Source organism: Hyperoodon ampullatus, assembly GCF_949752795.1.
Source record: "Hyperoodon ampullatus genome assembly, chromosome: 15".
Classification (NCBI taxonomy): domain Eukaryota; kingdom Metazoa; phylum Chordata; class Mammalia; order Artiodactyla; family Ziphiidae; genus Hyperoodon; species Hyperoodon ampullatus.
Genome location: NC_136928.1, coordinates 11,026,283 through 11,042,887, shown reverse-complemented (window position 1 = coordinate 11,042,887; position 16,605 = coordinate 11,026,283). Strand labels below are relative to the sequence as shown.

Here is a 16,605-nt window from a genome sequence, read left to right as displayed (position 1 = left end):
GCTGGTCCAGCATACCACTGCTTGTCTCTACCCTTCACCTCCACTTTCTTAGTAGGAGAAGGGACACCCTAATAGAAGCATGGTTGGAATGCTCATGGACCACTTACAATGGGCCAGGCACTGTTCTAAGAGCCTTCCATTTAAAAAATGTAATTCTTTTTAAATTTTTTATTTATTTATTTTTTATTGTTGGCTGTGTTGGGTTTTTGTTGCTGCGCGTGGACTTTCTCTAGTTGCAGCGAGCAGGAGCTACGCTTCATTGTGGTGCGCGGGCTTCTCACTGCAGTGGCTTCTCTTGTTGCGGAGCACAGGCTCTAGGCATGCGGGCTTCAGTAGTTGTGGCACATGGGCTCAGTAGTTGTGGCTCACGGGCTCTAGAGCACAGGCTCAGTAGCTGTGGCACACGGGCTTAGTTGCTTCACAGCATGTGGGATCTTCCTGGACCAGGGCTTAAACCCGTGTTGCCTGAACTGGCAGGTGGATTCTTAACCACTGTACCACCAGGGAAGCCCAAAAATGTAATTCCTATAGCAACACTATGTGATAAGTAGAAATAAGGAAACTGAGACATGGATGAGATAACCAGTCCAAGGTCATCTAGCTAATATCAGGAGAGCTGATATGAACTTAATTTGTGTCAGTGTCCACAATCTTGAGAACTACACTGAAGTATTCTCTAAAACTGCACTGTCTAATACAGTAATCACTAGCCACATTGGCTATTATAATTGAAATGAAATAATTAAAAGTTCAGTTTTTCACTCATATCAGACACATTTCAAGTTCTCCATTGTCACATGATGCTAGTGGCTACTGTATTGGCCACAGATAGAACACATTTCCATCATGACAGAGGGTTCTATGAATAGACTGTCAGAAAGAAAGAAGCCACACACATTTGCTTGGAAATACAGAAAATTTAATGGCCTCTGTGGACTGCAATAACATAAAAACTCGAGATACACAGTTTCATGTCTCTTCTGCTCTGATCTAAGCAAATTCATTCACTTATCCATTCATTCATTCAATACACATTAACTGACCACCTACTATGTCCCGGGACCTGTGCTAGGTTCTGGGGATAGAAAGATGAATAAAGGAACAAAGCTCCTGCCCTCCAGAGGCTCACGATCTGATGGTCGAGGCAGACAAGTGAAAAGGCAATTATAAGGCCACAAGGGGAGTGTGATGACGGGAGATTCAAGGATAATATGACAGACTCCGACAGGCAGCCAGCTGAATCTAAGGCTTTCAGGGAAGACTTCACAGAAGGGGTGGTTTCCAAAGTGGGTGTTGAATGATGAATATGAGTTGGCAGGTTTCAGGTATCTTAGAGAGAATGTTTCAAAACTCAGAGAGGCACAGGAGAACATGGGCCACCCGGGGCCCCGTGACTGAGTGGACCTGACTCATGTCTCAGATGCAGTAGATACTCAGGAAGTGACTAGAACAGAAGTCAGATGTTCTCCTCAGGGGTGGAAGGAGGGCAGTGTTGAGGAGGAACAGGTGTCGGGGTGGAGAGAAAGGAATGAGAAAGAGCTTCCTTTTGGACACGCCAAGTTTGATGTGCCTGCAAAATCTTCAAGAGGGTATGCGGGGCTGGTGCTCAAGAGCAAGGTCAAGGGATACAGGTTTAAGGACATCAGCCTCAAGGCAGTGATTAAACGAAGGGCCTGGCTGAGCTCACGGGGGAGGGTGTGCAGAGAGAGATGAGGACAAACTGAGAGTGATCCGAATGAACAAAAGCAGCTCCAGGAAATGCCAGCCTATGAGAGGCAAGAGAGAAACGGGGCCGGGGAAAAACCTCATTACAGGATCATCACAAGGATGTGGTGCCCGGAAATCAAGGGCTGTGATGCCAACTGAGGCAGAGAAGCCAAATAACACGAGGGCTGAAAAGTCTCCACAAGAGTCAACCATGGGAAGAGCCACATTCATGGACTCAGGAAGCCAGGCTGCAGTGGGTTCAGGAAGAAATGGAAAGTAAAGAAAGGCAGATAATAACTGTGGGAGACGAAGCCTTTTTAAAAAATACTCAGTCTTGAAGATTATGATCAGAGTGTCCGCAGCACGTCTATTAACTGCTTTGAAGAAGCCCGTAGACAGAGAAATGTGAAGAATCCAGGGTGAGAAGGAATAAATGGGAAGCAAGGCCCCAAGGACCTAGGAGGGGATGGGGTCCAAAGCACAGGTGGAGCGTTTGGCTTTGGAGGAGAGGGGCTCTCATTCCACTGGTGTGAGACGGAAGCGGGAAGGATGAGCACAGACACAACATGTGTGAACGTGGGAAGAGGAAGTTGAGGAATCCCATCTCCTGGCCTCTCCGTGAAGCAGGAGAAGAGGTTCTGCTGAAAGCAGAGGACGTGCTCGAGGACGGGAGTGAAGACCTGAAATAACCACTGGGCGAAGGGAGAGCCAGTGAGAAGCACAGGGAGCACGCCTGGGCTGCACCCCAAGGCCCGCTGAGGTTGGAGAGGCGGCCATGGAGGCGCCTGAGCTGAGAGGTGCCATTTTCCTGGCTGTGCCCAGACCTCCAAGTGCAACAGAGGAAAAACAAGACAGCTGAATTCATCCAGGCCTGGACTCTGCCGAGTAGGAAGCGGGGATGGGCAAAAAGGAAAAGAGGCTGATGCCCTGGTTATCTGGAAGGATGTGAAGACAGGAGGAGGGTGACACACTGGAGAAAATACGATGCCATCTAGTAATCAGGGGTGGAGGAAGAAGAGAAGTGAACAGATGGGAAGCAATGACCAGAGAGTTAGACATCAAAAATGAAGAAATTGGGAATTCCCTGGTGGTCCAGTGGTTAAGACTCCGCCCTTCCACTGCGCGGGGGCACAGGTTCAATCCCTGGTCGGGGAACTAGGATCCCGCGTGCCACAGAGGGCGGCCAAAAAATGGAGAAATTATGGGTGATGACAGTGTCCAGGGTGTAACTAAGAGAGGGTTTTAATGGAGGAAATGGAAAGACACCTGGAATTGAGTAAATGAAGAATCTGTAAAACAAGTGGCTTAGATGGTTTGTGAAAGTGGACTTCGAAGACACCAACTGTGAGGAAGAGGGGATGGAAAAGAAGACCATGAATATGGGGGAATGACCAGCGGTGTGGCAGGTGACAGTGACAAAGAAGGGAAGAGGTTTGGGGGAAGGTTTCATATGAGGATAGAAGAGGGACCATTTGAACTGGCACAGTTAGGTCCCTGGCAGAGGGCTGGTGCCATCCTTACATGAGCTTGGAAGAGCTGTCAGTCTCCCTGTGAAAGTTCTGAAGAAGCAGGTGTCCCCAGTGAAGAGCCAAGTGCCAGGTACCAGTATTCTGCAAAGAGGTGGTGCCTTTGCAGAGTTTTTGGACAAAGTTTTTGGCACATTGGCAGAGCTGTTGGTGAGGTTACAAGGGAAGCAGTGGATCATTCTGAGGACGAAAGGGTGGGGATGGAGGAACTGACACTTTAGGCACAGATGACAAATATGGGGCCTGATGGGATCACCTGACCTCAAGATGTTAGCTAGAGTTCTGGGGTCAAGGGTGGCCCCAGAGAATATAGAAGATTTGGTGACGCTCTCAAATGGGGGGCTTTTGCCCAGGATCCCCCAAAACATTCGTGAGAAGTTTGGGATCCCAGAAGATAACAGGACAATGGGACAACTAGATTGGTTGATTCCCAAGACCCACCCTCTTGGGTGGAAACCCGAGCAGCCTCCCAGGAGATGAGGGCAAGTTGGTCACACTCCCAAAGAGGTCCTCACCTAGGTGTGCAGAGTCCAGACTGGACATTCCTTCTGGTAAGGAAAGCAGAGGACCCAGGGACTGGACAATGAAAGAGATCAAGCAAGGGAAGGCGTAATTATTCATTACTAAAAAACAGAGATTTACTGGGGGCCGGTGATGAAGTCTAAGCTGGTAAAGACCACCCAGGCACATGGGACAAAATAAAAGATGCAAAGGCCAATTCCGCTGGACCCATGATCATCAGGTATGTGGGTTTCCAAGTTTCTCCCTCAACTTCACCCTGAAGAGACTTCTTCAATCCTAGGAGGCCAATGGCCAGAAAAATCTCAGCTATTATCCAAGTAGCCCCACGTCACGGGAATCACAAGGCTTGGCAGGGAGGGTGTGGAAAGGAAACACTCCCTCTCTGTGTTCTAGAAGTAGTTTCAGAATAATGCTGGGAACCCAGACTTTAAACTGAGGCCTCAAGTGGTTTGGGCAAAGCCCTCCTTCTGCATACGTGCCCTTCTGAAGAAGCTTCAGTTCTCTGCGTAGGACCTAAAAGGCCCAAAGACAGTCTCTTCTTCAGCAAATCCTGAATATTCCAGAGACACCTGCGCAGATAGGTGAGCGGCCGCCTGAGACTCCAGGTACCTGCCACCCTTAGCTCAGATGTCATCTCCTCCATGACACCCTCACCACTACACACACACACATACACACACACACACACACCAGACACATGCCCTCCACTGTACCCCTCTCCATAGAATTTATTTATTATCACACTGTGCTTTAATTGTTTACATTTTGCCTCTCCACCTACATTTGGAGCTTCTTTATCCCTATAAATATTTATCCCAATAAATATTTGTAGGAGGAGTTGGACTGGTCTGGGATAGAGTTAAATTGAATTGAACTGAGTCGAAACGAACCGAAATGACCCTGGGAAAAAAGAGTAGGACATTCCCACAGCAACAAGGCTGAGCCTTACGCTGATTTCCTCATCAAGGGTCTCCCCAGAAACCCGCCACCTCCAGAACGTCTCCCCAGTTCCCCAGCCACGGCACCCCTCTCCCACCAGGCAGGTCCTCATTGCTTCTTGTGGAACAGAGCCGGCGCCGGCTCATTGCTGGGTTCAGCCAAGACCTGCATGGGCTGGTTGTTCAGGGCGGCCTCGCGCATCTTGTGGTACATGAACTCGTTCTGGCGGAACATGCGCAGCTCCATCTCCGTCTGTATCCGCATGGCCTGTGGGACGCGGATACACCGAAAACAGTGATGACAAACCCCCAGGATGTGTTGGTTTCTGACCTACCTTGGCCCTTTTGGAAATGACAGACTATGGGGTAAGTGGCTCCCAGCCACTGAGATTCAACTGTACCTCCTCAGAGGACACACACACACACACTCATACACCGCGAGTCTAATGTCCTGGCAGTGGACTCCATTTGTTAGGAAGAGGGAGTCAGACCCCTGAGAGAGTAGCTTGAGGGAATGCTCTCAGCAGAGAATGTTTGTTCTTAGGAGCTGCTAGGTGGGGACCTGGATTGGAACCCTGGCTCCTGAACTTAAGTCCCATCAACACTGTGGGACATCAGGCAAGTGACTTAATCCCTTCAGCCCTCAGTTTCCTCATACACGAAATGGGTGAGATTCCCTTGTACTTTACAACGGCCGGGAAGATGACAGCATGTGACACATAGAAAAACCCTCATTCTCCCATATGTTAATTCAAGAAGTATTTATCAAGGGCCAGGCTTCGTTGAGGGGCTGAGGTTAGAGCAGTGAATACAGCGACAAACACTTGTATTTGACAAGCTTGATGTGCTGACGTACATTCTATGACACCAAAGTCTGTCCTCTTTCCCTGTACTACTGCCTGAGGACAGTCCTTTGAACCTGTCACTTTCAAATAAATCAGCCCTCGAAGCACAAAGCCAACCAGCAGCTATGAAGAGCATGCCACTCACCAGACACTGTTCTGAGTGCTTTTCACTCATCAGTTCCTTGAACCTTTGCCACAACCTTACCCTTTTTTCTCCGTTTTTCTGATGAGAAGACCGAGGCCCACACACTCAATATTTGTAGCCACACGGCTGGAAAGTGGTAAAACTGGAACTGGATCCCAGCAGTCGATCCCAGAGCCTGGGCTCCCTGACTCCACTCCATGTGGCACGTGTTCTAATGTACGTGCTGCACACACACACACACCATTACGTTTTCTCAGCCCAGGCTTGGAGCATCCCAGCGTTCAAGCCTCAGTTTTGCCATCCACTCGCTTTGTGGCTAAGGACAGGTTACTCTCCTTCTCTGGGCCTCAGTTTTCTCAGATGTAAAACAAGGGGAGTGGACTAAGCATTTCTGAATTCCCTTCGGGTCTAGCAGGCAATCTAGGGTCTTTCCAAAAGCAGAGTCTAGCACTCAGCTTTCATCTCCAGAGAACCCAGACTTTGCCCCAAGAAGCCACTTGCCTCTAAGTCCTTGGTGATGGGGTGGGAGGGTCCGTGTGTCACCAGGAGAATGGCGTAGGCTTTGCAGATCATGCTGTGCCCCACCTCAATGTGGCCAGCATGCCAGTTGGTCAGCCCTGCCCGCATGATGGCCATGCCCAGCTGGGCATTGTTGGGGTGATACAGCTTCCTGCAAAGGCAGAGCAAGTAATGGTAACACATATTCCCAACCTACCTTTTATCGGCACAACATTTGACAACGTATAAAGGGACCTCACTGATTAAGTCCCTATACTCTCCCACCAGCGCTATGAGGCCTCAAGCATCAAGGGAGACTAAGGCACACAGAGATGCAGTGAGACGCCAGACACCCCACGCGGTGAGGCTGCAAGAGCTGAGACTCCGACCTAGGCTACTGAGCCAAGTCCTAATGGGGAAACGGGGTCAGGATTGTACTTGGAACTTGAGTACAAGGAGCTGGGAGCCTTCAGAGCCTCCCCAGCCCTCTCCTTTAAGAGGGCTAGGAAGGGGCTTCCCTGGTGGCGCAATGGTTGAGAGTCCGCCTGCCGATGCAGGGGACACGGGTTCGTGCCCCGGTCCAGGAAGATCCCACATGCCGTGGAGCGGCTGGGCCCGTGAGCCATGGCCGCTGGGCCTGTGCGTCCGTAGCCTGTGGTCCGCAACGGGAGAGGCCGCAACAGTGAGGGGCCCGGGTACCACAAAAAAAAAAATAAATAAATAAATAAATAAAAGGGCTAGGAAGTTCAGGGGAAGAAAATAATTTGAATGTCCTTCTTGGGACAGAGTTGTATCTTCACCTCCTTGGCACTCTCTTAGCAGGACTTTCTTTACGCATGGTGTACAGTTTTCCCAGATTTTGTTTATGAGTAACATCCACTCAAAAAACTGCAACTTTCTTATGCCAACATATTCCTTTGGCCAGAAATACAAATTCACATGCCAATGTGGACACAAAAGGCAAGAGAGGACATTAGCAGAGGGAAGGCAAAGGAGTTGCCTTTTACAATTTATAAGCAAGAATGGCTGACACCTCTTTTTTTTTTTTTTTTGCACCTTGCTGTGCAGCATGTGGGATCTTAGTTCCCAAACCAGGGATCGAACCCATGCCCCCCCTGCAGTGGAAGTGAGCAGTCTCAACCACTGGACCACCAGGGAAGTTGCTCTTTTTTTTTTTTTTTTTTAAATAAAATCTAAAGCTGACAAGATTGCCTCTGTTGATTGTTAGGGGGGAAAAACTTTTCTAAGCACTTAAAATCAAGCCAGATTTAGCCTTAAGGAAACCACAAGCAGAAGATGCCTCCCGTATGATAGACAAGCTGGAGGATTTGGGAAAGACCAGGGATGACAAATAGATTTCATCTCAGGTATCAAATCTGATTATTTGGACATTATTGCTCAGAACACCATGATAAAAAGACTGTTATAAAGAGGACAGGGATCAATTATTGATGCCTGCTGTGGGCGCAGGAGGGAGAGCTAGCAATATGTATGCCATCTCTTTGCCATCCCTGGAATAGACACATTTCCAGGAGACTACCTGAGACCCAGGATCGTCACCTACATATAGCCATCCACCATCCTCCTGGCATAGTGTGAGGCCTCCTCAAAGGCCTGCAGGTAGGAGAGGACCTCGGAAACGGTGCTCAGCATCCGCAGCGTGTAGATGTTGGTGTCAGCAAACACCGGCTCCTGCTTCTGTAGGCACTCCCGGCATAATTTCACAACCTAGGAGACACAGGCCCTGTCTGTGATCACTGCACCAGAGCGCGTGCTTAATTCACATATGGGAGCATCACGATGGCATTGGACACTCGCTCTTCGAAGCTTGAGGAAATTGCCGGCAGAGAAGGGAAAGCACCAGTTTGTGATCTGAATAGCAAAATGGCCCTGTTTGGCTACGATGTAGGGGTGGCAAGGGTAACAGTGGGAGACACAGCTGACATGGAAGAATAAGGACTTATCATAGAAGTCAGCAGGGAGTTATGAAAGCCACGTCCATACATATATATGTACTTCTCACAGCAACGCAGTGAGATAGGCGCTACTAATATGCCCATTCTCCCAGACGAGGAAACTGAAGCACAGAGGGGCAAGTGCTTTGCCAAAGTTACACAGAAAGTGAGCAATGGAGCAAGCATTCAAATCAAGCAGTGTGGCTTTATCTGAACCATCATTCCCAGGATTCTGCATCCTGGCTGTGGTCTGGAGTCATCTGGAGAGCTTTTTAAAATCCCGATGTCTGAGTCCTACCCCAGACCAATTGAAACTGAATTCCCCGGGGGAGGGACCCTGGCATCCTTCCCATCTGCCCCTGGGTGGCCCTTATGCACAGTGAGGCTGGACAGTCATGCCCTGCTCGAAGTGTACAGGATGGATGGGCAGAGAGAGAGGCCAGGCAGCCCATCAGGAAGAGGCCACATTGGTCCTGGTGAGGAAGAAGATGGGCCCGACCTCAAGCGGCTTTATCGTCAGGCTTTTCCGACTGATTCACGTGTAGACGTATCTTCAGTTACGCCCTACAAAGTCAGACGGTCTCTAGATTTCAGTGGGTCACAGTTCTCCCCTCCTTCCCGTGCCACTCTCGGGAGAAACGTCACACAATTCTTCCCATTTCAAATGCCTGGAAACCAGTTTTCCCTGAGACTCTCCCAGAGGCCCATGAGGCAGCCGGGTAGGGGCGTGGCAAACTGTGAGCTGGCAAACAATCCATCCTGAAGACAATCCTCGTAAGCCCACGGGCAGCGTCCTGCCCTACACCCGACCCTTCCAAGCTTGAGCAGAGAAGAGGAAAAACAAAGAAGACAGAGGAATGGAATCAGGAGCTCCAGCTCCTATACGTCGAGCCTCTGCCATAGATTTTCCACACTGTACAGCAACGCTTCGTTCATGGGACTCTCTCCCCGTAACCTGACAGAACTCCTGGGAGGCAAGGAGCGTGTCGTGTGTTGGTGATCCCAGTGAGGGCTCAAAAATGGGCAAAGAATGAGTGAGGAAAGGAGGCAGATGAAGATCAGAGCAAAGCAGATAGAAATGAACAGAAATTAATCTCCCACCTTGCCATGCCCTAGTGCCATCCAAACCTAGCTACCAAATTGTTTAGAGAGCTTGGGGAAAAAAATACAGATTCATGGGCCCTGTGTTCTGTTGCAGACTAGACGAATCACACCTTAGGGGGTGCGACACGGGAATCTGTATGTCCAACAAGCTGCTTGAGTGAATTCAGTGCAGGCACATGCTCTGCAGGTCAGTGTTGGCAGTGGGTCTCAAATTTAGGTGCTTGCTGAAATCACTTGGGAGCTTTAAAAATCTTGATGTCTGGGTCCCACTCCTAGAGATTCTGGAGGAAGTGTCCTGAGCATCAGGATTTTTTCAATGATTCTAGTGTACAGCCAGTTGAGAACTCCTGGTGTTTCTAGAGCCAGGGTTGAATGCACAGTGAGTAGATCTAGAAACTGTAGCCAGGACGCGAGAAAGCAAGACACCCACTGCCATTTCCATTCCTCCATCCCCGATGTCACGGGCACCCCCAACCCCAGGACGTTTGTCAGGCTGCCTGTGCTCTCCTCAAACCCAGTTTCAGTGAGTTGAACAGTCACTGAGACACACCCCTAAAAGGTGCTAAATGCTTACGGGCAAGAAGAGTCATGGTCTCAGCCAAGGGACATCTTCCAGAAAAACAACCTGCTTGGTAGCCTCCCCGTCTTCACCCCTCCATCACCACCATTTCCCTCCTTTACTAGAGAATCTTTCTGCCCTCCTCCCCATCCCCACTCCCCATAAAAATGAATTCTTGGGCTTCCCTGGTGGCGCAGTGGTTGAGAGTCCGCCTGCCGATGCAGGGGACGCGGGTTCATGCCCCGGTCCGGGAGGATCCCACATGTCGCGGAGCGGCTGGGCCCGTGAGCCAGGGCCACTGAGGCTGCGCGTCCGGAGCCTGTGCTCCGCAACGGGAGAGGCCACAACAGTGAGAGGCCCGCGTACCGCAAAAAAAAAAAAGAATTCTTACCTCGTGGTACAAACCCTCAGAGCGAGCCTTGTCAATTTTTTCCAGCGTATCCTTGGAGAACTGTATCATCTCCTTCACCACCTCCTGAGAGGGCTGGGAAAGGGAGGGACATTCAGTTGGAGACCCCTTTGTGAGGCAACCCACTGCATCTCTGAACAGCTGCCACCTTTGACATTCACTGTAGTACAAAATTAATGCCTTCTTCATTGAATGCTTCAGTTCTGTAAATGCCTCTCAAGGTCCCTATAGCTCAGGACTTCCCTGGTGGTCCAGTGGTTGAGGACAGAGGCCGGGGACTTGACCAAAAAATATCATACTCCAGTTTGCCATTGGAGCTCATTAAAGAGGGCCCTGTGGCTATGGGCTGTCAACCCTTCCAAGTGTCTCTGAATCTAGTCCATATTTCCTTGTCTAGACCAAAAGGATATCCATGAAAGAACTTGTCAGCTGTGAAATCTAGACCTACCAGGCTCCCTATGTTTGCCTAAGCAGTCTAGTGATCTTGTAAAAAAAAAAAAATGAGGTTTTGATATTTGAGGTACCATAATTAAGAAGCCAGTTCCCATGAAGGCACAATAATTTTGAAGAAAAAGTGCCAAATTTCTCAAAGACCAAAGGAAAAGTTTGCTTGCTATGTTTATCCATATCAGAAGCTCTTTTCTGGGGGGACTTCCCTGGCATTTCAGTGGTTAAGACTCCTCGTTACCACTGCAGGGGGCACAGGTTCGATCCCTGGTCAGGGAACTAAGATCCCACATACCACGTGGCAAAAAAAACCCCAAAAAACTCAACAGCAAAAAAAAAAAAATACTAAAGAAAGAGAAGTTCTTTTCTGAAAAAAGGATTTTTTTTGCTTGGGCAAATCTAATATAACTTTTTTCCAAAATAAAAATACCTTTATTATTTATTCTGACTGTAAAATTAACATATGCAAACTGTAAAAAATTAAAACATATGAAAAAGTATGGAGAAAACAATAGAAATCCCCAGAACCCACACAAAGACGGACACAGCATGTTGAGGAGTATTTTCCAATGAGTATACAGAGGAAAAATATTTAAACTATTTAACAGCTGGTACAGGAAAGGCACTGACCAATCAAAGGCACAGACACATCAACAAAGAGTATGTCTATATGACAGTATCAGTGTGTTCTGGCTGAACTGCAGTCCTGCATGTACACACATGCATGAGTGTGTATATGTCAATAGCATCAATCTTTTTCTAACTGGAATAATAACATATTTCCGTCTATTGCCTGCTTTTTTTTCACTCAGTAGATTGTGGATATTTTCCCATATAAATATAAAAATACCTATATTGCCTTTTTAGTAACTAGAGTTTTCCACTGTACAAAACTAGAATAATTTAATCAGTTCTCTGGTCTTCCAATTTTTTCACCACAAAGAATCGGGATCAACAGCTGTGTTTATATCTGCTGCTCACATTATTTTGTGAGGTCACCGTCACTAAACTACCAAAAAGTTACAGGAGAATGGGCATCTGTTCCCTTAAAAATACAGCCCCCTAACACATGGAGATCAAGGGTCTTCCCTCAGACTCCCAGCTGTCTTGAGCCAGTTCCACAGTGTCCATCTCGTAATAGGAGAACCCGAACCCAGGACAGCTTGCTTCAGGGTCAAGATCACTTAAGGAAGTGGGATTATATTTATTCTTCTCCCCACCTCACCTACTTTGGCTTCTGCAGAGTTCTGGATTATCCCTAAAATTCTGACTACCTTCATTTCCATATCCTTCTGTATCTGGGCCTCCCTGCAATTCTTCTGTATTTGTTTCTGTATTTGTCTCACAGCCTGACTCCAACATTTGATGCATCCATCATTGCTCTGACTTCTTCTGGCAGGTCTCACTCCTGACTTAACTTTCGCCTTGACCTTTGATTTGGCTGCCTTCCTGCCTGATGACCCGAATGTTGGCTTCCCGCCCAAGTGCTACTCAGCACTCTGTCAGTTAGCAGACCATGCCTTGGTCCCAAGACCAGTCATTTCAGTGTGTGTCTGCTTTCCTTAGCCCGTTTGAATCAAGCACATTAGTGAGAGGAGTCCATATCTTGCCTGGTTGTGCAGAGTTCTGTGACTGGTGATTCGGAGGTGTGTCACCCATCCATCAAACGTACATCTTTAGTTTCACCTATAGTTTGTTGCCCAAGTGTTGGCTCATAAAATCACATCTAGTTTATGAGCACTAGTCTCCAATCCACTGTAAGTGCCATTGTCTTTAAAACTCAAAATTCTTAGTGAATCTTCTGGAGTCATCAATATCTTGCAGGGTAAATTCAGGGAATACCAAGCTGTTAGGTGTTCATAAAAGCCTTGCTCAATTTGATGTTGTAAGGAAGAGTGTTACTTTAAGCTCTGGAAGGGAATCAAATTTTTGCAAGGAGGCAACTACCAAGGTTCTCAAGACAACCTGGCTGAAAGGTTGTTAACTGACACAGGCAACATGTGATAAAGCTATTCTGAGAAGGGAAATGGGCTGCTCCACTTGGATCCCTTTTCGGAGCAAAGGCAGGAAAACCTGATCTGCAGCTAGGATGTAAGGAACCCCACAGAGAGAGGCTCCCCTCTCCAGGAGCACCAGGATTAATAGAAAACAGGGAGGAAGAGAAAGGAGCCAGAGGAGGAACCAAAAGAGGAGGAGGGGAGGGAAAGAGGGGCATTAGCTCCCCGACCTTGAGAAACTGGAACATTCCTATTGTGAAAACCATAGCTGAAGGCTGGAGAGAGAGAGAGAGAGAGAGAACCAAACAGCCTAAACAAGGAGGGTCCAAAGCTACCATCGAGGGAAATTGGTGTTATGTTCTCATTTTTAAAATATTTGGTTTTTATTTTTATCCAGGTCTATATGTGTATGTTTTTATTATATTTATTTAGTTATTTAAAATATATACATAGGAGTCAGAAACAATTTTGATGCCAATTTAAGGTCTGAAGATGAGTCACAAAGCCCGGTGTATAGAAAGGAGCTTATCAGGCTGGGATAAAGCATTATTTAAATAAAGAAAGAAAAGCAACTGTGGTGACATCATAGATAGAAAAGCTTGAAGGAGCTGTTAATAAGTTAGTCCAATGCTCCACTTTACAGATGAGGAAACTGAGACCCACAAGGAAGAGACTTGCCCAAGCTCAGACATTCAGGGTCACAGCCAGAACTAGAACACAGGCCTCCTAATTCTCCAGTATTCTTTCCACTACAATATAATGGCTTTTTATTATGCCTTCAGATGCACTTGCTTTTAAAAAGTTATACTCAAATTTTTTTTCTGCTTACTTGTTTTGGTTGAGTCATTTTTATTTTGCGTTATTTCTTTATTTTAACAGAGAAACCCAGTGTGATATAAAAATAATAGACAGCTTTTGCTTTGAATCCAGGTCGGTTCAAGCAGAAATCATCGATGTTTTTATATCAAGAGAGATGTCAGCTCTGCTAATTCAGACTGAAAGACGTGGGCAGACAGTCACCAGCTGGTAAGCGTATCTAAAGTGAAGAGACAGGAACTAACAGCCACACATCACCTATTTGACTATTGGAATTGCCAGGTAAATATTGAAAAATTTAGAGAAAGGACTACACAGTTGTTTCACTTAATTTCTGAAGGAAGAAAAGAGGGTCTGGCCTCTTTAAAAAATTAGGTAGTGGTGGAAGCAAGTTATGAAAAAAATACTCAGGGCCAGGCACCAGGAGGGAAGGCTGGCTGGCTTGCTGATAAGACACATGTTATCCTGCAGGTTCTGGAAGGTCAGGGTGAGGGTGGACACAGTAGCTTATTCTTTTCTGTAGCTCCTGTGGTACTGTGTTCAGTGCCCCACACATACGTGTCAATAGACATTTCCTGGAAAACAGAACCTTTGATTCTGTGAAAATGGGGTCGTTCCTATAAGGAACACATTCCTGACGGTTTTGTATCCTGCCTGGGAGGGATGACTCTCAACTTCTCCACACTAGGCATTGCTGATCCATTGGTCACAGATTCCTCCTCCTACTTCTGTCTGTTTAGAGACTGACTCTGCTTGCATACCCATGTGGGGTGAGTGAATCTGTGTGAGTGCATGTGTCCCTTTTAATTTAAATAATTTAATAAATTTAATTTTCATTTTCATAAATGGTAGCATACACAGTGTTATGGGTTGAATTTCATCCCCCCCAAATTAAATTCCTATGTTGCAGTCTTAACCCCCAGTACCTCAGAATCTGACCTTATTTAGAAATAGGGTCGTTGCAGATGTAATTTGTTAAGATGAGGTCATACTCAAGTAGGGTGGGCCCTTAATCCAACAGCACTGGTGTTCTTAAAAAAACAATGCCAGGTGAAGAGAAAGAGACACATGAGGAGAAGACTGTGTGAAAAGGCCCAGGGCCAGCTACAAGCCAAAGAAAGAGGCATAGAACAGATCCTTGTTTCACAGCCCTCAAAAGGAACCAGCCCTGTCAAGACCTTGATTTCAGATTTTAGCCTCCAGAACTGAGAAACAATACATTTCTATTGTAAGCCCCCCAGTTTGGGGTACTGTGTTATGGCAGCTGTAGGAAATGAATTCATATGTCAACGTTCAGCCCCTTAACTCTTTTCCCTTAAGAAACAGAGTTCAACTATTTACAATTACCAAGACATGGAAACAACCTAAATGTCCATCGTCAGATGAATGGATAAAGAACATGTGGTACATACATACAATGGAATATTACTCAGGCATAAAAAAGAATGAAATAATGTGATTTGCAGCAACATGGATGGACCTAGAGATTATCATACTAAGTGAAGTAAGTCAGAAAGAGAAAGACAAATACCATATGATACCACTTATATGTGGAATCTAAAATGTGACACAAATGAACTTATCTATGAAACAGAAACAGACTCACAGACATAGAGTAGAGACTTGTGGTTGCCAAGGGGAAGGGGGAGGGAGGAGGGAAGTATTGGGAGTTTGAGACTAGCAGATGCAAATTATTACATGTAGAATGATAAACAACGAGGTCCTCCTGTATAGCACAGGGAACTATATTCAATATCCTGTGATAAATCATCATGGAAAAGAATATGAAGAAGAATATATATATGTATGTATAACTAAGTCACTTTGCTGTACACCAGAAACTAACACAACACTGTAAATCAACTATACTTCAATTTTTTAAAATAATAAATGAAAAAAAAAAGAAATAGAGCTCATTCCATGTCTGTACACAAAGATCTACCTCATTAGTTTATTTTCTTAACTTAAATATTTCCTATTGGTGGTTATTTAGCTTTTTTCCAATATTTTGTTGTTCCCAACAATGCCATAATGTACTATCTCTTTACACATATATTCCTGTGCACATACGCAAGTATATCTGCAGGGTAAATTCTTAGAACTCCTTGGCCAAAGGGTAAAAAATACTATATATTAAGAATAAAAATAAGTTAGTGGCAAAAGAAGCCAGAAAATGAAAGAGAGGTGAATCAAGTGGGGGAATAGAGTTATCTGGACAGTAGCACTGACACCATTGGTAATGAAGTCATTGAGAGGGGTCCCACCCTCTGAACCTAGAAGTCAGTTTTGTTTGTAGCCTTTGCTCTAACCAGAGACAAGTTTCTGCCCACACTTAGGATGCAGAAGTTAAGTTAATTCAGAAGTATATTTGTATCTTAAATGCTCTGGTGAACTGTGAATTATATAGAAGTGCTGGGTTAGCCTCCCCGAGGAGAATGGCTCCCAGTTAAAAACCTATGTGTGATTTTTCAGACCTGACCGCAGGCAATTCCAAAGGCTCTCCCTGGCAGGCCTCACGGGTGGGGGGCAAGCTGCCCTCGCCACAAGGGATTTGGTGCAGGGCCAGAGCACCGCAGTCTGTGAAGGGAGATGCAGCCAGGGACTCAGGTCCCCCGGCAGGTCATGCTCTTCGCATATTTGCATTCCTGGCCCAGGTGCCTTCATTCCTAAGTCTCTCTCTCTCTCTCTTTTTTTTTTAATTGAAGTATAGCTGATTATCTGAGGTCTTGAGGTCTTCTTCAGGAGCCTCTACGAAGGCCTGCTTATTGTGAAGGGGGTGCTGGGGGACATCCCCCTTGGTAAGACTTCCAGTGCTCAGTGGCGTCACCGTCAATTAGGCAACAGTTACTCAGGAATTAAGCATATTAAGCAATCTAAACATTACCCAATCTCCCCATTGCCCATTTCCATGGCACTAGGAATATCTTTGCGACAACCCGACAACAGATCTCTTTGCCCATCTGGTCTCTCTATATGGAATTCTCAGCATCACTTAAGCTGCAAAGGGGCAAGAAGAGGAACTTAAATGTACTGAGTGTCTACTCTCTATGCCCCTCCTCTTACGTATACCATCTTGCTTCGTCCTCATAACAACCCCTTGTCGTCGGTGCCATCAATTCCTATTTTACAAAGGGGAA

General features: G+C 46.5%; 1 protein-coding gene across 2 annotated transcripts in view; it reads right to left on the bottom strand.

Moving 5' to 3' along the window:
- Window positions 1–4,802: 4,802 nt before the first annotated feature.
- The window catches only part of SMYD1 (SET and MYND domain containing 1), a gene marked incomplete at both ends in the record, with an annotated part of 37,432 nt that continues 25,629 nt past the window's right edge, over window positions 4,803–16,605 (bottom strand). For both annotated transcript variants that reach the window (XM_079720748.1, XM_079720749.1), the window contains 4 exons: window positions 4,803–4,961; window positions 6,185–6,353; window positions 7,746–7,909; window positions 10,191–10,283. In XM_079720748.1, the coding sequence (XP_079576874.1) occupies window positions 4,803–4,961; window positions 6,185–6,353; window positions 7,746–7,909; window positions 10,191–10,283 (585 nt within the window). The remainder of the gene's footprint in view (window positions 4,962–6,184; window positions 6,354–7,745; window positions 7,910–10,190; window positions 10,284–16,605) is intronic.